The sequence below is a fragment of the Paramacrobiotus metropolitanus genome, unplaced genomic scaffold (genome assembly GCF_019649055.1).
Source record: "Paramacrobiotus metropolitanus isolate TYO unplaced genomic scaffold, Prichtersi_v1.0 Parri_scaffold0000004, whole genome shotgun sequence".
NCBI lineage: Eukaryota > Metazoa > Tardigrada > Eutardigrada > Parachela > Macrobiotidae > Paramacrobiotus > Paramacrobiotus metropolitanus.
The window spans coordinates 2,581,105-2,598,615 of NW_026570224.1; the positions used below are offsets into that span (position 1 = coordinate 2,581,105).

Genomic DNA, 17,511 nt, shown 5'->3' on the forward strand with positions numbered 1-17,511 from the left:
CATCAGTTTATCAATAACACATTTATACGAATATTTGACAGTAGTTCCAAAACATGTGATATTAATTTTGAAGTTAACATGGTCAGTCTGAACACTGTTCTACTCTACTTGTATCTATAACAATGCAAGAAATCTGGAATTTATGACATTAACCTGTCATAATCTAATTAATATGTCGTAACGTAGCAGAGTATTCAGCTTGCGATAATCGCGCATGTGATAGCTATCCGAAATATGAAAAGACCGTGGCCGTGCTTTCTCCGTCACTATTTCGAGCCCGAATTTGGTACTTTCCCGCATCATTTCTACCGGGATCTTTGACATCCAATGTGCAAAAGTAGGTGTTGTTTCCTTCATCTTTTTGTGCTATTATAAATCGTCCGCCAGGCTTTACACGGGAATCGTTTTGGAACCAGGTAATCTCAGGGACACCATTATCAGATACCATTCGGCATTCGAAGCGCAAGACAGTGCATTCTTGGTCTTGTCGGATAATTGGCTTTTCGGTAATAGTTGGGCCGCTAAATTAAAACGGTTCGCTAGTTATAGACAAAACTTGTAGGTGTCAGTATGTATCCCAAATATAAAAATCGAAAAAGCTGTATTAAAGGCATAAAAAGATATAAACGAAAAATTATTATAATAGAACTTTGCAAAATGCTCAGTTGCAGTTAATGGAGCAATTCTGGAGCGAAGCATGCATCCACAAATTAAATTAACAGAATTCGGGTAGCCGATAAAACTATATTTTAATATTTAACATTACGCAACTTACGGTTTTGATGGTTTTGCCATGGTGTGCAGTCAGCAAACTGTAAACTTTACAAAACGAGGTCTGCAAATTAAGTATAACAGCCAAATAATTAAGATGCACTTAATTGTATTCCTCCTGTTCTATGAGAGGTCAGGATTGCATGCAGGTCATAATAACTGCAAAGGCGCTTAGTGTATTACAGTGATCGTTCCAGTGAGAAAAATGTCCATGAATCTTTGCAAGTATTTCCATGTATCCACCGTTCATGCACGATATAAGTAACAAACCAACAGCTGTATCCAACTGACTCTCTAATTGATGTTTATAGCGGAAAAAAACATTTGGTGACTGGTGCGGAAATCCCGCCACGCAATTTGTATATACAGCTGTGAGTCTGTGACTATGAGCCTTGACTGTGCTAAACTTAGAGCTGTGTTCACAAATCGTAGACGCCACACAGCAAACGAATTGAGGAGGATCCGGCAATTCACAATTATTTGGCGTTGCGCATCTTGCGCGCCGATACAAATATTAGTCATAAATAGATTTTGCATATTATTTTCACCAGTACATTTGCTCGCTGCAATTTGAGAAGGCATGCCGATTACGCAGCCGTAAACAGTATGCCTTGCAGTGATGTATGTGATGAGTTAGGATTTGCCAGTTTGCCAACTAAGTTTGCAAACTAAAAATATTTTTGCTTGTTAAAGTGCGAATAGATCGAGTCTCTTACACATCATTTTGTTAAGTAATGAAAAACTTTGACGGGCGCGGTATACGTAGGGTCTGCGTAAACTAAATTAGGACCTACATCTGCAATAATTAACCCAGAATATTTCTTTTTCCTTTCCGAGGCCACACCGGGTCAGATGTTATGCAAACTGTAAAGGTCGTCAATGCCATGCTGTGTCCGCCAAAGATACACAGTTGGAAACAAAATGGCACAGAGGTACCTAAGCGTTAGAATTCAGTATACGTATTGTTCATTTCTTGCAGAATGAAAATGAATATTAAAGCAGCAAATATTTCACAATCAGCTCAACTACTGTCAGTACAGTTATGATTAAAGACGCCGCCCACATAATACGACTATGTATTAATTATAAACAGCCAATTTCCTTCTAGCTATTAAACTAAAAACGTAATTAACTGCAATGTAGACTATGGTGAGTTATGCATGAAATTCGCTTTGTTTGGTGTTTACATAAATGTACCGCGACGCCCATCTTGACCTTGCGTGAGCTAAATTTTATGAATGATTTTCTATCAGATCTAGCTAGTAGAATTTGCCAACGTTTTCGATTACGATCACAAATGAGCTTTCAAAGTCCGCTGCACTAGCCCGCTACGTTCCCACGGCACTTAACATCCGTTCACGTTTGTTTATCATATGGCACCGACCACAATGCGACACCCAGGAGCTGCAACAAGTTTATCAGAAGTCCACATCAACAACAAAAATATTTATGAACAACAGAGTAATTCGGCTAAAGAGACAGCAAACTGGTACTGCTTGTCGGGATTATCCGGAACACTTGAACACCGCCCGGAATCTGTTGCGACTGATCAAGCACGGAACTTGGCTGAGGAACCGCTTGAACGGTCGGCGCAGACAGAAACGACATTCCTTCGTTTCCGGGATGAAAAGTGGCCAATTGCAGCGGTACACTGGCGGTCGTAGAAGCCGCAGTCATCACGTGCTGTGAGTGGGCAGAGGTGGCGCCACCTACAAACGACTGGCTAACAACACGAGAACGATTCGGCAGAGAATACGACGGTCGCATCTTCTTACAAAACGCTATAAAGAATGGGTTTTCTATGGTGGAAAGGGGGAGATTTGTGGAAAACAGATAATCAGCCAAGGCTTGGTCAATTTCACGGTGTTCATCTGCCAGAGCGGTGCGAGAGGATATCGTACGTTTTTTCTTTCTCTTTGGCGATTTGCTTCCGGCAACGCGACGAGGACGATCGGACGTACGCGACGTCTCGAAGGTCTCATTAGGGTCCACTTCCGAGTAGTCCACTCGGGAATCCGTCTCACTCTCCTCGGTTTCCTCGAGCTCTTCCAGAAAAGCAGTGCGCACGTCTTCGGGACAGTCTCGGCATCCTTTTGCTAAATGGGCCTTCATTCGCACAGTATTCTTGGCACTAGACCATCCGCAAAATTTGCAAGTGGCTTTCTCACACTTGGACGAAAGTTCCCGGCTCAAGTTAAAATGCTGCGCACAAGAACTCTTTTTCCTTCCCATTCTGGAAGCTCAATGCCGACTGGAATATTCATTGTGGTCCATGTCAATAATTTGCGGGAAATCAATCACCGTAGATTGATTATGACATCAGGTAGATATTTACATCGGCCGGAGTGCACGAGAATCTGACAAACGAAAAATTCAAGAAACATCTATGGATTTAAAATTGCAGCGATTCGTGAACTTACAGCAGTGACTGCAGAAGCGTCATTAATTGTTTTAACCGGCTGCATCACATTTTCACATTTAATATTCACGAAATATCGGTTTTCCAGTTTTCGTCGTTTAACGGTACGAATTTCCGTAGCACTGCAGATCGCAGCGGGCGAGGGTCGAAGCCAGACAGCGGTTATTTTGGCAGCATAAAACAAATGCAGAATCTGTCAAGAACAGATTAGATAGTAAGACCACTGAAGGAGGCAGGAGGAACCTCCATGCACCGGTGTTTGCACAGTTCTCTTTACAACCCTGTTTAAAGTTTCAGATTACGGCTCAGAGCTCTACTAGCGCCGGTTTCTGGCTTACCTGTACTTTATCGGCACATATCAATGAGGCAGACTAATAATTTCAAACTCTTCGAAATCTCGCTCGTAAATAACACATTGAATCAGTGCAATAGTTTAGTTATATCTATAAACAGTCTATCAGTTAAGCTATTGCAGCTTGCCAATCCCTGTATGACGCTAAAGGTCACAGGTCAACAATGTAGATATACTAAGTCTAAGATCATTATCAACGGGCTTTCCGTATGACCCGATAAGCTAATCTTGTATACGTGGTAAATTTTGTGGTGATGATAGTTTCAGCATTGTCAAAATACGAGTGCGCTTTGTCAGTTCGGAGTGCTTCGTACGCATCCGGCCATATGTACCTAAAACATGACCTTAAGGGCACGAGCCTACTGTTTGAACTGCTTGCATTCATGCTCCCAACTCCCAACATATGGCTTGCATGCTCCCAGTTGGCGCAGCGGAGGTGGGTCAAACTTTCGGGCTATCTATACTGTATTTTCACAAGTTTAAGGAACACGAAAATGCCCTAGGTCTGCTCGCAGCCACCCGGGGCCTGCAGCTACGTTCAATGCTGCTCACTGCGGTCTGAAATTAAAAATTTGCAATTTAAATCATTTTTGAATTTACTGCTGCTCATTACGGGACCGGGGACCCCATTTTACAACTCACAGAATCACATTACTTACTACTTTTTTCTAAATATCTATTGATTATTTTGTTTTGGTGCAAAACCGCTTTATTTATTGGCCCAGAAATGTGAGTCTGGATTCAGTGGCATGTGTGCCAGAGCATGCCCCTGGCACGGGGGTGCCCCTGGGGGGCAACTTCGTTTCTCTGCATTTCTGCAGACGCGGTTAGGTTGTGGTTGTGTCATTTAGTTTAGTTCTTTTCCTTGCCCGGATTCGTAATTTTGACGAGGTAAGACTGTCTGATTATGTACGTGGCAATGAGAAGAGCAAAATTCCGCACTTGTACAGCCATTCTAACTGAAGCTAGGCCGTCACTTCACGTCCAAGCGGTTGAACAGAGGCCGTGCCAATGGATTACTCCGGTTCTCCAGGAATCAGTTTGCAATCAGTTTTTTGTCCTGTTATAGTGTTATTGACTGGATATCCAAAAATGAAACAAGAAAATGGGGCCCCGTAGTGAGCAACAGTAAATTCAAAAATGATTAAGTAAAATTGCAATTTTTTATTTCAGAGCTCAGTGAGCAGCATTGAACGTAGCTGCAGGCCCCGGGTGGCTGCGAGCAGACCTAGGGCATTTTCGTGTTCCTTAAACTTGTGAAAATACAGTACAACAATTAGGTAGACTGTAGTGGTACAATATTTGGAGCCACGTTCTTTTATTTTCTTAGGTATTACTATTTCTTCCTCAGCTCAGCAATGAGTTATGACACCGGACTTTCTTTAATTGATTCTTTTAAAAGCCTTCCCAGTGACGTAGAAAGAGTTATAGCCTAAACATAATATAAGAAAATTCAGTTGAGCTTTGTGCTGTTCCCACTTTCCAGTAACAGGTGTGTGCATCTGATCCCATCTTAAATTTGTGAATGTATTCAGGCGGACTGGAGCTAACAACTGCAAAGTGCTTGCGCTGGTTAATGCATAACCGCACCAACCATGGACAGAAACCGGCATATATAGCCATGCACAAGGTATCCAGCAGCCACAGCTGGTGCAACAGCCCCGTAATCTGGCATGTCGGAAGCCACAAAAATTACTGCACATATTACGAAATTTTAAAAATTCCTACCAATTTTTCCAAGATAGATCAGTTTAACTGTAACATTTATTACTATTTCGTTTTGATGGTTTTCATTTTGCTGATGCGGAGATTCATGGTATTTTGGTACTCGTATTAATAACGCTGCACTTTTGCGGTGGCATACGAATAAGTAAGCAAACAGATGTACAATAATCAATAGACTATGGTATTTTAGCAAGAAGATTAGGTAAAAGCACCGAAAAAAGGACATGTAATCAACAGTCATGATTATTCCCAATGGTAGCCCAAAAGCAAACACAAGACGTTGAAATCCTTCTGCTAATGTTGTGTAGGTGGAGCACGAACACTGGCTATGGTTAGTGTCACTGGCTCGGTGGATCGACTTAATCTGGCAAAGAAATTTTTCCCTTAATTTGTCTGGCTAAAGGATCCCGTAGCACAATGATGCATTCTATTTTTCGTGGCACGAAGTCAGCCAATGTGAAATTTGAACTGAGGATATCGGCCGTAACACTAGCCACTTTTTACAGTTACGGCACGCTTCTGTGCTGCATCCGCCGTTTCCTCCAGAAGCCGACGTTGGGACTGCGCTAAGACCACTTATGTAAGCGGCCTGATACGAAGGGGTGGTCTTATATGCCGCGAGAGGAAGTCCTGTTGATCCTTTCCATCCGCGTCTGCATCTGTGCAGTAAAGTGCTTTCCCGTTCCCCGATGTGGTCCATGATAGACATTTCGTTGATTTATCGATCGCCAACTTGCTAAAAGAGATCATAAACATACTGTTGAATACATGGCAGTGGAATGAAAAGAAATTAAAACCGCTTTCGTGCTACCAGGCAGTTGGCCGAGAAAGTGCGCACTGCTCAGCATTCAATTATCTGCAGCGGTTCGGGTGTAGCTTTCACCTTATTAGGGCGATTTTTTATTTCTTCTCCATATACTGCATAATGGCCGCTACCGATGCGAAGAAGAGCATGGAAAACGGACCGTCCGTGGACAGCGCCGATAAACTATCCATCAAGCAGGAAATCAAAGCGGTAATTCTGAATTCCTTCGGTGGACTGCGTTCGGTTAAAGTGGAAAACAAAGCGGAACCCAGTTTGGAGAAAGGTCATGTGCTGATACGAGTGAAGGCCACGTAAGTAATGCTCAAAGCGTTTACTATGCAGTCACCCATGAAGACACTGCGTTTTTGAGCTGAATGCAACTGGGAATCAATGGGTACGGTTTTTGGCTTATCCATCCATATGGTGGCGTCCGAATGTCCCAAAATCGTTTATATCCGGCATCAATAGAATGGTGTGAAAGGCGAATCTGTGTGTCTGTTGTAGAGGCATAAATTTTTTGGATTTAATGGCACGGCAAGGCCTTCTGGACAATGCACCGCGATTACCAGCTGTAATGGGTTTCGAGCTGGCTGGCGATGTCGAAGCGTTTGTGACTACCGGTGCGGGCAGTGCCGCTGATTTTAAGGTGATTGATATTTACAGTTATGTTAGCATGCACTACTGGAATAATCTACGAGCATTTCACGAAATCGCAATAATTTATTGCTGGGGTGTCCTGATCCTCGAGGTTAATACGGGCTTAGTTTTGAATCGAGAGATTGGGAACCCATATGGTGATTTTGCATTGATTGATGACGTAGGATGGCGTTCAGCATTTGTTTACTTTTGCAAAGGCCGAAAGAATTTGATACAAAATATTGTTAGGAAAAGCAACAGGCCACAAGGGTTTCCAAAAGAAACATCTCCGCAAAGTCGTACCCATTTAAAACGAAAGCAAATGCAGCTTTAGTGCATTCGAATTTAGTGACGCATAATTAAGCTACGACTACAACAATAAACGAGAAATGTTATATAGATAATTACTAGTAACATACCCGCTGCTAAACTGAGGTACTGTGTTTATTTGTGAAATAGCAATAATAATATGCGCGTGCAGTAGGTGTCTAAAACCTTAAGTGTTACAGTTGTGGTATGTTTCTTGAGTAGAAAGCACAATAAGACAACTGCATAGCTTACATACAATTTCTACTTAGAGCTTTTCTGATTTTCTTCTTCAAAGGCTGCTCTACTGATTCTAACCGATGATATCTTTTTTAAAACAGAAGTGATCTGGATACATTACTTTTGCAGTTGTTCAACAGCTAGTTGCCGGCTACTTTCTTTTATCCCTCGCGTGCTTTTTTTGTTCCTATCGCTTTCTCGAGTGAATAACTAGTGAAACATTTATATAAATACTGTATTTCCTGTCAGTCAAAGCAATGTTTCGATGATGTGTTATCCAATTTCTAGCCAGGGGATCGCGTAATTGCTTTTACGGATTATAATGCCTGGGCGGAAGTGGTATGTGTATCGACAGATTATATCTACAAAATGCCGAAGGTAATGAGTTATGAGGAAGGCGCTTCCATGCTGTCCTACGTGACGGCCTATATGCTGCTGTTTTCCTTGGGTGGAATACGTCCTGGACAAGCGGCTTTAGTACACTCTGCTGGCGGCTCAGTGGTAAGCTCAAATTTAAATTCAAATACAATTCACCTTTAACGATCAGCATATTTTATGGCAGTAAAAACTCCCAAAAAGAATAAAAGCAATTGCACAATAAGTAAATGAAAATGTATGAATAAATGTATTTAATCATGGTTAATTGAGGTGAACTCGTGTTTATCATAACAGACACCCAAATTTAAATTTAATATGAGTTATGGCATGATTATTATTGGCCATGGGCCCATGATTATAAAAATATCTACAAAGTGAAATAAATGTGTAGCGTACAGTATAGTGGGAAGCGTATGTACAATTTTTGCATTCCTTGACATGGCAAGGTTGTCGACATTACTACTTTTAGGGTTTGGCGATCAGTCAATTAGCGAAGACTGTCAAAGATATAAAATTGTTTGGGACCGCATCTCAGCACAAGCACGAGCATATCAAACACGGATTTGACCATTTGTTCGACCACACAGAAGATTATGTGCAAGAAATTAAAAAGCAAGTGTTGCATAATTAATATTTTTGATATATTGCGCAGTGATGATCCATGCCGAATATTTATTGCGTCCTCTAGATCTTACCCAGAAGGCATTCACTTGGTGTTGGATTGTTTGGCTGGTGACGAAACCAATCGAGGAGTCGCGTTACTGCGACCTTTGGGAAAGTATATTCTTTATGGGTCGTCCAACATTGTGGCCGGAGAGAACCGAAGCTTCTTCAGCATAGCAAAATCGGTTGGTTAGAGTGCTACTTATCTAACACACTCGAATAATGTCCGGATTTTGTAAATTAAACAAGGGTCATAAAAGTTAGACAAATTATTTTGCAGGCTGGTCTGCGTAATGAAAAAATACTTCAAACGGCCGCAGCAAATTTACAAAATTTTAGTTGCAGTGGTGGCAGCTGGACAAAATCAGTCCAGTCAAACTTTGTGATGAAAACAAGTTAATTGGTGGACTTAATCTGCGACAATTTATGTTCCGGCAAAACGGCGCTAAGGAAGTGCGCGACGTTATGGATCAGCTCTTTAAATTGTATGGCGAGAAGAAGATCAAGCCGGTTATCGATTCAACGTAAGTCACGTGCTTATGCTCAATGATCATTCTATGTAAAATGTGAACCTACGTAGAACTTTGACGTATACGATGTACGTACATCAAGATGCAAAACATGTTTATCCTCCTACATCTGCCAAATATGTATGCCGGTTTAGTACTAGTTCTTTTTACTCTATATAAGTAGATGGTCATTTAGAGCACAGTAATTTTATCAGTCCATAAGGCTAGTATTTTTTTCTCACTTAGATTTGCCATGGAAGATGTTGGGGATGCAATTAAGAAAATGCATGAAAGAAAAAATATTGGGAAGTTGCTGTTGTGTCCATCGCAAGTTCCGAGAATCAAGGTAAACTGCTTCCAAATGTAGAGGCAATATCCAGTAGTACAGTGATACAGTATCTGCCCCCAAATGGTGCATACAGTTCTTTTGACTTTGCACCTTCTAATAAAACTGTCTGTTCTATAGCTGCTTAATTTGAACGCTGATAGCGCATAGTATCAAATTGTAAATTATTCTTTTTTTCAATAGTAACAGAGCAAACTTACTAACCCATTGGCATTCGAAGCTTGTAATTATTCTCTTAAAAAAGCCCATAGAATGTTTTGTATCAGTTCCAGTAGCATGGCATTTTCACCAACACAAATTTACACGACGTTATTCCATGCCACATTTTATTACATATTAGTAGTTTATTGTTTTTTGTTACCGACAAGATGCACCAAATTGTGTAATTGTAGTAAAGTTAATTTGATAACAGGAAACCTCGGGAACAAGTTCGGCGCCGACAAGCCCGCCATTTAATACAAAAGAAAGCAGCGCTGCATCCGGATCTCAAGAAAAAGAAAAGGAAAAGGCTTAATTCTTGGCGTATAGCTGCTACATCCCTGCAAGATTTGTTCCAGCTGGCGCTATTTCGGATTCTCATTCTTGTTTGATTTTTAATCCTTATTGAACTGTAGTGCAGCACATAATTTACACCGGGCATGGAGTCTATTGGTCTACTTGTGACTTTATTTTACTAGTATTGGAAACTATGCAAGAACCAATGCATTTTAAACACTTTGCGCATAAGCAAAATTATTTATGTAGATGGTTTGTTGGTGTTTATGTAATGTATTATGCACGAACTGCTTTTTGTTGATAGAAAAATACTTTCTGACTGTATGTTACCATATGGATTCGGACATAGTGTAATTTATTGTTTACAACGAAAATTTCATTGTCCGCACCAATCGTGTTCTGTATAGTTTTGTAGTTTACTTCTTGTCGATCTCGATAAACCAATTTGCAAAAACAATGTGTTTTATGTTTGTTTGCGCTGTTTAACGACTGATCTGGCTATTCTGCTGTTTGTTGTATAAAAAATATGGAACTCTGTTATGGGCATGACCGGAAAAAGATGCTTTTAATGCACTATCATGATATCATCAGTTTCGTTGTGAAAACAATAAAATCTAATTTACGCAGCTTTATATTATTAATCCCGTGGGTGAATTTTTTTTATATCGCACAGGATCAGATTTTTAGATTACTGATAAAGTGGCAACAGAACATGGTTAACAATAATAAATATCATACGTATATAAAGTGTTCGATCGACCTTTGAATTTACTTAATTTATGACGTTAATTGGACACACAAACTGCTCGTGGTTATACTGGCTAATAATACAGTTTGTAAAAATTTTTGTGCTGCATTCCTCTACCGTGCATGAATTTCTGCACTGATGTTTAAGCGTATTCTACCTATTGTTTAGAATACATGTAAAATCCTGTTGTTTATTGATATCAACTTCCACACACTGGAAATTCCAAACACAATGATTTCGAGCACTTAACGCATCCTTTTGTATACAGCTTCAGGAAGTTTGACGTAAATGCAGCAAAAGTAAGCCTTATACTGCGCAAACCGGAGTTTTTCCATACACGTTGATTTCGACCGCTCCTCACAAACTGCATCTTTAGTATTCTGCAATCCTTTTCCGGATTTTTTATTGATCAAGGTTAATGTTCGGCTGGATGATTTCTGTTTTCATTTTTCAATAAAGAAATAAGAAGAATGCTACAATGCCCATATAATTTTATAAAACTGCCCTTTTTTGTTTTAATGTTGAATATTATGCTTCGGGTTGAACCTTTCTACTTCATTGACGACAATATTTTTTTACTATGGCGAAACAGTATCCCAGCAAATTCTAAGGGACAAGGACATTGTTGTTTGGAGAATTCACATTAATCTGATTCATAATTCTTGAGTGTCTGATTATGTGGGATTACCTCCTTACATATTCCGAACCATCAATCTGTAACATCGCCGCTTGTTTTCAAATGTGTGCTAGCACAAGAAACGGTATCTGGCCATGGCACGCTGCCTGGACTTTTGAAGATCTGGATTCCAGGGTATCGGTTTTAAACACGTCTTTGGACATTCCCTTTAAGTGCGTTAGTTTACAGAACTCTGAAGGTCCACAGGAATATTAAAATACTAAAATATCGTTTGTTATAAATTAAAAGAAAATCATAACAGCTAATGCGTTAACGTTTCCGGAGTATTTTATGCATGCGACGGCTAATAGTATCACTAAACATTTAGCAATAAGTTGCAGTATGTAGATCTATCATTATCTTTATTTCAAGGTTTGAGAATTCCGCTTGTAATTTGCGATTGAAGGCATTATTAGAGCGCAGTAGTAGCATTAACTAGCAAGGCGCATATACACCTACGGATACACACTTTATTATGCAAGTATCTATACTTCATATGCAGTATACGATAGATTATAGATATTCCCATCTAATACTTGCTACATATCAGCACAATTATTATTTGTATTTCTGTTTTTTACATTTTAATTCCACACATGACATGTGGTAAGTAATCCTGGAACGCCCCGACATACCGCTAGCGTCGGTGCTTGCAACAATCTACGGTCCTCGCAACAAAATTACTGGACAACGTATAACAGACTGTAAAAGCCGCGTTTTATTTTTTCTTTACCATCGATTTAAGTTGGTCGTAAAATATAATGAATCAAAATACTGCGATTATCAGATTTTTTAAGCTTCTTATTCGCGTATTAGCCATACTCTTACCATGTACAGATTGGAATCAACGTGTAAATATAATATGGAATATAGATATATTGTAGTATGTATAGTGAAGTGCGTTTATTTACTCCTTCAAGGAACAGGTTGCAAGTTATAACGAAGTAAATATGCCAATAAGCGCTAGTAGCGAAAATATATTTTTATAAAATATTAAGTCCTTTACTTCTGAACGCACGTATAGTGTACACTTTTGCAACGTTTTGAAGTGCAGCTAGATCCGTAGACTGAGTGCTTGACCTTTCTGAGGCGGTTGGAGTCATGCAGCACTAATCAACCTCTTGCGTTTTGTGCTAATTAGTGAACACATGCATTTGCATGCTTCATGCATAAAATATTTGGGCAATGAAATTGGTACACTTTCGAATTCGCATATATATCCGGCTCATTTTCTAAGTAAAAATTACCACTTAAAACAGTATCGCAACAACAACAACAGAAGGCGAAGGCAGCTGTTACAAGCTTCAAATGATGCCCTTAAGCTAGTCTCACCAACCGCTATACGCCGATTTATACACTTCAGTCATGTGACTTTTGCCGTTCTGGTTGTACACTTCATGTTGCACACTTCATGTCCGGCACCTATAAAGTCCCCGGCTGTGTGTCTTATATCAGTTAGTCGGAAAGACATATCTACACCAGTATTAATCAAAAAACGCTAACCTTGTTGCGGGTCGCGAATAGCAATAAACACTCATAAGGTCTTCAACAAGTAGCGCATAGCGCCAAAGTTTACTCCGCTGCCTGATTCAGTGTTTGCTACATATTTGCAATAATTAGTTTTGCTACACCCACAGTATGGCCGCCCAAACGGACAAACGCCAGCGTCGACGGTCGTTAGAGCTCCTTCCTGGTCATAATTATGATCCCGTCGAATATCTCAAGGTTGAAATGAATACGGCGGGTGTTTCGCGAAAAAAGTCATTCAACCGGGTGGTCGACGCAATGAAGATCGGGTTGGACAATTTATACGAAAGTGAGTACTCTACCGATTTAATTTTATTCCAATTTAATTAGCCTAAATTGGTAAAAGGTGATTTATTTGCGACTGACCAGTTTTAACATTTTTCTGATTTTTATCCCATTTTCCTGTAAGTTCGACTAAAAAACGTGCTCTTTAAAATGCACTGAAAAATTAAATAAATATTGCAAGTAGAATGTTGCATTGGTGCTTAAGTGGACCTAAGCCGTTGTAAAAGTTAGTAAGCTACCTATACAAGCTTTCATAATTAAGTCATGCGAATACGATTATTACTTATTGTACGTATACTCGCACGTATGTGATGACTTACAGCTGTAAATTACAAAATAATTATTAGTAATTTAATATGCGTAACTACAAAGCCAACAATGTATTCTTTGGGAGCCGGTACCGTGCCGTATACGTGAGCACATTATACACCACTATCCGAGTAATTAGGCAAAACCAGTTTCACATCCGTGAGATCCAGACGGTCCTATACAGGTGAATAATTTACTGAATATTCCAAACATTCTGACGGCCACATGCCTGTTTTGATCCTAAAATTAAAAACACAAAAGACTTTGGTTCAGTTTGGCTGATAATATTCCGAAACGGATGTAATCAGCAAGGCAAATTTGAGTGTCCACTAGGTGAAGGCCATGATATAATGAAATATTAAAGTAATCGCATATAATGCAGTATATATATTATATATATTTGCATACATATACTGTACAATGTGTACATCTTTTAATTTACCGGCTTATATGTGGCTGGAATGCCAAAGGCGGTACTAGTATTTGATACAGAATTACCCTACTAAGTGCAAATTGCAGTAGCTGCAAGACGTAACATTGTAAGTTCACAATAATTACCCAGGATTAGTAACATATTAGTAACATTTTTTATGATGCTACATATAGCCATTCCTATTCCTAGCCTGTGATAGTATTTTGCGTAACTTTCTTTGTTTGTGTACACATAAAGCAATTCAATTCTTGTGGACCAGGTACAGTAATTCATACGCCAAAGCACTTGTACAGTACTATTTCTCCACTGGTTCCCCACAGTATACGGTAAAGTTATTCAGTGCTCGTAGTTAGCTTTCTTCTTATTAAATTTTTATACGTATTTAACAATAAAAAGTTTTTTCAACCATTTTCTGTTTTACGTTCTTAGGGGTATAACCCGACAGTACTGCTAGAATATTTTATTATAATTAAGAAGTAATACTTACCGAAGCAACCAATGCCAATAAAAAGTTGTGATTCCTTTCTGGATGGTTTAAAGCAGGCAGTACAAAATTGTAAGAATTGCAGACCTTGTTATACAAATCTATATTATATAATGTACTAGTACAGATACATACTTTCAGACGTGCAGCCGAATTTTTGCAGACCCAACAGTTGTAGAGGCCATTGGCACTCACCTTCCGCAAGTTATTCGGCAATCTCCAATTGACATCCGCTTGAGCGATACCGTTTTCGATCAGCGACTCGAATCCCGACCTTTAACGATTGAGTACCCATTGCGAGTGGAGAAATTCTGCATGTTCCGTAACACCGGCAGTACATGGAAACTTAGAATAGGAGACCCGCGTTTCCGTAAGTTGACCTCAAATACCGGTTCTCCTTCATTTACCATATGTTAAGTGCTTAATTATCCATCTGACTAGATCTTAAAATTTAGATCTTTAAAGAAGTAAGATTAGTAATTAAAAACAATTACTGCGTTTTATTTTAAAATGTATTTTCTATGGGCATTTGTACTCCAGGGATCAGCGGTGGACCATTGCAATCTGTGTACCAATTGGACCAAGTGCACGCTCATTGGGGCCCGAATAATATTGTCGGATCAGAACATACGGTCAACGGATACCAGTATGCTGCCGAATTGCATTTCGTACACTGGAATACGGGCAAATGTCAAACCATTGATACTGCGGCGTCCCGACCAGATGGTCTGGCGGTGATTGGAGTGTTTTTGAAGGTACTCGAACGGATGCAGTATTATTTTCTCGTCAAAAATTGTAATTCTTGATAAAAAAAATGTCTATGCTGCATTTTGCAAATTTTTATTAAGGTTTGGGAACAAATAATTTAGTTTTGTAAGTGACCCATGATGGCATACCGGCAATGCCAAAGATATCGAATTATAGTACATTTGTTAATATCTAGTTTAAGATGAAAAGATAACCGTGCTCCTGCAAAATGAATTTAAAGCTGACTATACGCATTTCTTACGATATTCCACCAACCCCAGTGCGATTTTGAAGGATACAATAAGTTAGCGCTATTAAAAGGACACCTTATAGGTGCAATTCGGTTACGCTGTATGCTCCGAAGGAAAAGATAAAACTAGTCTTTCAAAACGGTTTTGATGCCATTTGATCACGGAGCACTTGCAATAAATTTAGCGAGGAGCTTTTATGTTTTCTCAGGACGTAAATTTTGAAACATTAAACTGCTGAATAAGGCGTTAATGTACCATTCTTGTTTTCTGGCCGATGGCTTCTGTCGTAAACTCGTCTTGGCAAAACATCAACTATCATTAAATTCTAAATAAAGTGGTTTAGGACATAAATATTGGATTATTCCGTAAACCAGTGTCGAACTTTTTAAAAGTATTCCATTCGAGCATATCGTTTTTGACAAAAAGCTTTTACAATAACCCGATGCGTATATTAAGTAGATTATACTCCCGCATATTGATAAATGTGTACAAAAGTGTTGGCTCATTTTCAGGTTGGCAAGCCTCACCCCGAAATACAGAAGCTGGCGGACGCTATGCAAGACATCCATTATTCAGGACAAGAGATTTCTCTAGATGACAAGAATATAAACGTTAAAAAGCTCATGCCCGAAGGTACAGATAACTGCAAAAGATGATAAAAATAAGAACAACTTTTAGCCTTCTACGAAAACAAAGAGGCTCAAACACAATAATTCTAACTAAGTAATAAACACTTTTCGATAAAAGGAAAGGACGAAAGGCTATTATATTATTATAACATGTTTACCGAGTAGTTAGACCGCGTGCCATTAATTAAAATGACGACGCTTTAAATACTTAAAGGAGGTCTTAAGTGTTCAAAAGTTCATCTACCATTAATAGACTACCATAATCTTGCGTTAGACTGTTTTCCGGCGACTTTTTTCGTGATACTTGATGAAATATAGTCCAATAGTTCTCTAAAATGTGTAAAAGCGTTCTTGATTTACTTCATGCAGATACGTCGCAATATTGGACTTACGATGGATCGTTGACCACAACACCGTACGACGACTGTGTGATCTGGATAGTGTTGAAAAATCATATCGAAGTGTCCAGTGAGCAGGTTGGTGCAAATAATGGTCAGCTCACAAGTCAAATCAGATCAAATACCCGAACATATATTTGTCTGCATTTGTAAAGTTAAGGTCTTTGTTCCCTTGACTATAGCAGCATTTGTGTACTGCGTAAAGACTGACCAGTCTATCGTTTTTGTTTTACATCCTACTATATGGTTTTTGTTTTTCCAGCTGGAAGCTATGCGGACCTTGGTAGAATTTCAAGAAGGCCAGAATGCACCAGATAAACATGCGTCTTGTGGCCGGGTCGTCCACAATTTCCGTCCAGTACAAAATAGCATTGTGAAAGTGCGGTCATCCTACAAGCCAGCATTGAACACATATTTTTAACTATGACGCGCAATGCCGAGCAATTCTTGATCAAATTGATCAGCAGATGCAATTTTAACCCTTATGACTTCTATAGCATATTGAATTACTCTATGGTATGAAATTGATTGTTTGTTGTTTGCTTTGAGTTATCTTTACACCTGACTAGTGTGATATGTGCAAAGAGGTAATTATTGTTCAGAATTCTTTGATTGTCAAAATAAAACCATGCGTCTAAAAAAATATGTTAATTACTTCTGGTTTTTATTCATGATGACATATTCATGATGATATTCATTCATGACACATCTGATTCATGTGGCGTTGAAAGCAAAAGCGCTGATCTGGCTGAAATATTAATTGCCTCTTTTGTCCTCATACATCCATCGCATAAAGTGTCCAATGAATAATTCATCAGAATTCTACTTCATGTTGTACACAATCCTCTGTAGAGCCCTGCGCGAGCGCCGAGCCTCGGCTCGGCTCGTGAGCGCTCGCGGCTCGCGAGCCGAATGAGCGAGCTTTTACCGCTACTGGCGCGAGCCGAGTCGAGCCGAGCGGTCGTTTATCGATGGGCGAGCGAGCCGAGCGAGCGGCAGTCAGAGGTCACAGCGAGCTGAGCACTGCTTTCTGTCCCGTACTATTTTTTATAGAATTTCTAGCGATTTTCTTCCAAAAATGGGCGTTGGCTTCGCGCTTCGCGCGAAATAAGCTGTCCCGAACTATTTTTTGCATAATTTCTGGCGATTTTCCTGTAAAAATGCGCGTTGGCTTCGCGCGAAATAAACTGGTTTAAATTCATGCAGCGGTGCTGCCATAAAAATACCAAAGTACGTTTTTACAATTAAACCGCATATAACTTTTGCTCGCGAGCCGTCTGAGCAGAAAAATTTGAAATTGTCTACGAGCCGAGCGATCCGAGCAATAAGAAATCTGGACACGAGCCGAGCGAGCGAGCAGACGATTCAGCACGAGCGAG

General features: G+C 39.6%; 3 protein-coding genes across 14 annotated transcripts; 2 read left to right on the forward strand and 1 right to left on the reverse strand.

Moving 5' to 3' along the window:
• Positions 1 to 2,169: 2,169 nt before the first annotated feature.
• Positions 2,170 to 3,614, reverse strand: LOC129602872 (uncharacterized). Of its 2 annotated transcripts, none has more exons than XM_055502045.1 (3): positions 3,529 to 3,614; positions 3,192 to 3,383; positions 2,170 to 3,128 (listed from the first exon to the last, which is right to left on the reverse strand). In XM_055502045.1, exon 3 carries the CDS (start codon positions 3,001 to 3,003, stop codon positions 2,242 to 2,244), a length of 762 nt encoding a protein of 253 aa, XP_055358020.1. In that variant the 5' UTR covers positions 3,004 to 3,128; positions 3,192 to 3,383; positions 3,529 to 3,614; the 3' UTR covers positions 2,170 to 2,241. The 2 variants fall into 2 exon arrangements, with proteins under 2 accessions (XP_055358020.1, XP_055358021.1); XM_055502046.1 differs by lacking the exon at positions 3,529 to 3,614 and having other exon boundaries at positions 2,170 to 2,480; positions 2,547 to 3,128; positions 3,192 to 3,481.
• A 250-nt stretch (positions 3,615 to 3,864) lies between these two features.
• On the forward strand, positions 3,865 to 10,212 carry LOC129602731 (synaptic vesicle membrane protein VAT-1 homolog-like). 11 transcript variants are annotated; one of them, XM_055501857.1, is made up of 10 exons: positions 3,898 to 3,978; positions 5,078 to 5,172; positions 5,576 to 6,383; positions 6,577 to 6,718; positions 7,543 to 7,755; positions 8,102 to 8,244; positions 8,321 to 8,480; positions 8,635 to 8,819; positions 9,051 to 9,150; positions 9,563 to 10,212. In XM_055501857.1, exons 3-10 carry the CDS (start codon positions 6,193 to 6,195, stop codon positions 9,662 to 9,664), a joined length of 1,236 nt encoding a protein of 411 aa, XP_055357832.1. In that variant the 5' UTR covers positions 3,898 to 3,978; positions 5,078 to 5,172; positions 5,576 to 6,192; the 3' UTR covers positions 9,665 to 10,212. The 11 variants fall into 11 exon arrangements, with proteins under 11 accessions (XP_055357835.1, XP_055357832.1, XP_055357829.1 ...); XM_055501854.1 differs by lacking the exon at positions 3,898 to 3,978 and adding an exon at positions 4,114 to 4,433 and having other exon boundaries at positions 4,716 to 5,172; XM_055501858.1 differs by lacking the exon at positions 3,898 to 3,978 and adding an exon at positions 4,114 to 4,433.
• Positions 10,213 to 12,506: 2,294 nt separating this feature from the next.
• LOC129602743 (carbonic anhydrase 1-like) lies at positions 12,507 to 16,779 on the forward strand. The gene is made up of 6 exons (XM_055501876.1): positions 12,507 to 12,885; positions 14,271 to 14,477; positions 14,648 to 14,862; positions 15,618 to 15,738; positions 16,104 to 16,210; positions 16,395 to 16,779. The coding sequence occupies exons 1-6, from the start codon at positions 12,708 to 12,710 to the stop codon at positions 16,551 to 16,553; spliced, it is 987 nt and encodes a 328-aa protein (XP_055357851.1). The 5' UTR covers positions 12,507 to 12,707; the 3' UTR covers positions 16,554 to 16,779.
• The last annotated feature ends 732 nt before the right edge of the window (positions 16,780 to 17,511 follow it).

Coding starts and splice junctions, on each gene's coding strand:
- LOC129602731 (XM_055501860.1), top strand. CDS start 6,193: ATGGCCGCTACCGATGCGAAGAAGAGCATGGAAAACGGACCGTCCGTG. Junction 6,384..6,576: donor CTGATACGAGTGAAGGCCAC/GTAAGTAATGCT, acceptor TGTCTGTTGTAG/AGGCATAAATTTTTTGGATT. Junction 8,245..8,320: donor TATGTGCAAGAAATTAAAAA/GCAAGTGTTGCA, acceptor TGCGTCCTCTAG/ATCTTACCCAGAAGGCATTC.
- LOC129602743 (XM_055501876.1), top strand. CDS start 12,708: ATGGCCGCCCAAACGGACAAACGCCAGCGTCGACGGTCGTTAGAGCTC. Junction 12,886..14,270: donor GTTGGACAATTTATACGAAA/GTGAGTACTCTA, acceptor GAATTTTTGCAG/ACCCAACAGTTGTAGAGGCC. Junction 15,739..16,103: donor TAAAAAGCTCATGCCCGAAG/GTACAGATAACT, acceptor TACTTCATGCAG/ATACGTCGCAATATTGGACT.
- LOC129602872 (XM_055502045.1), bottom strand. CDS start 3,003: ATGGGAAGGAAAAAGAGTTCTTGTGCGCAGCATTTTAACTTGAGCCGG.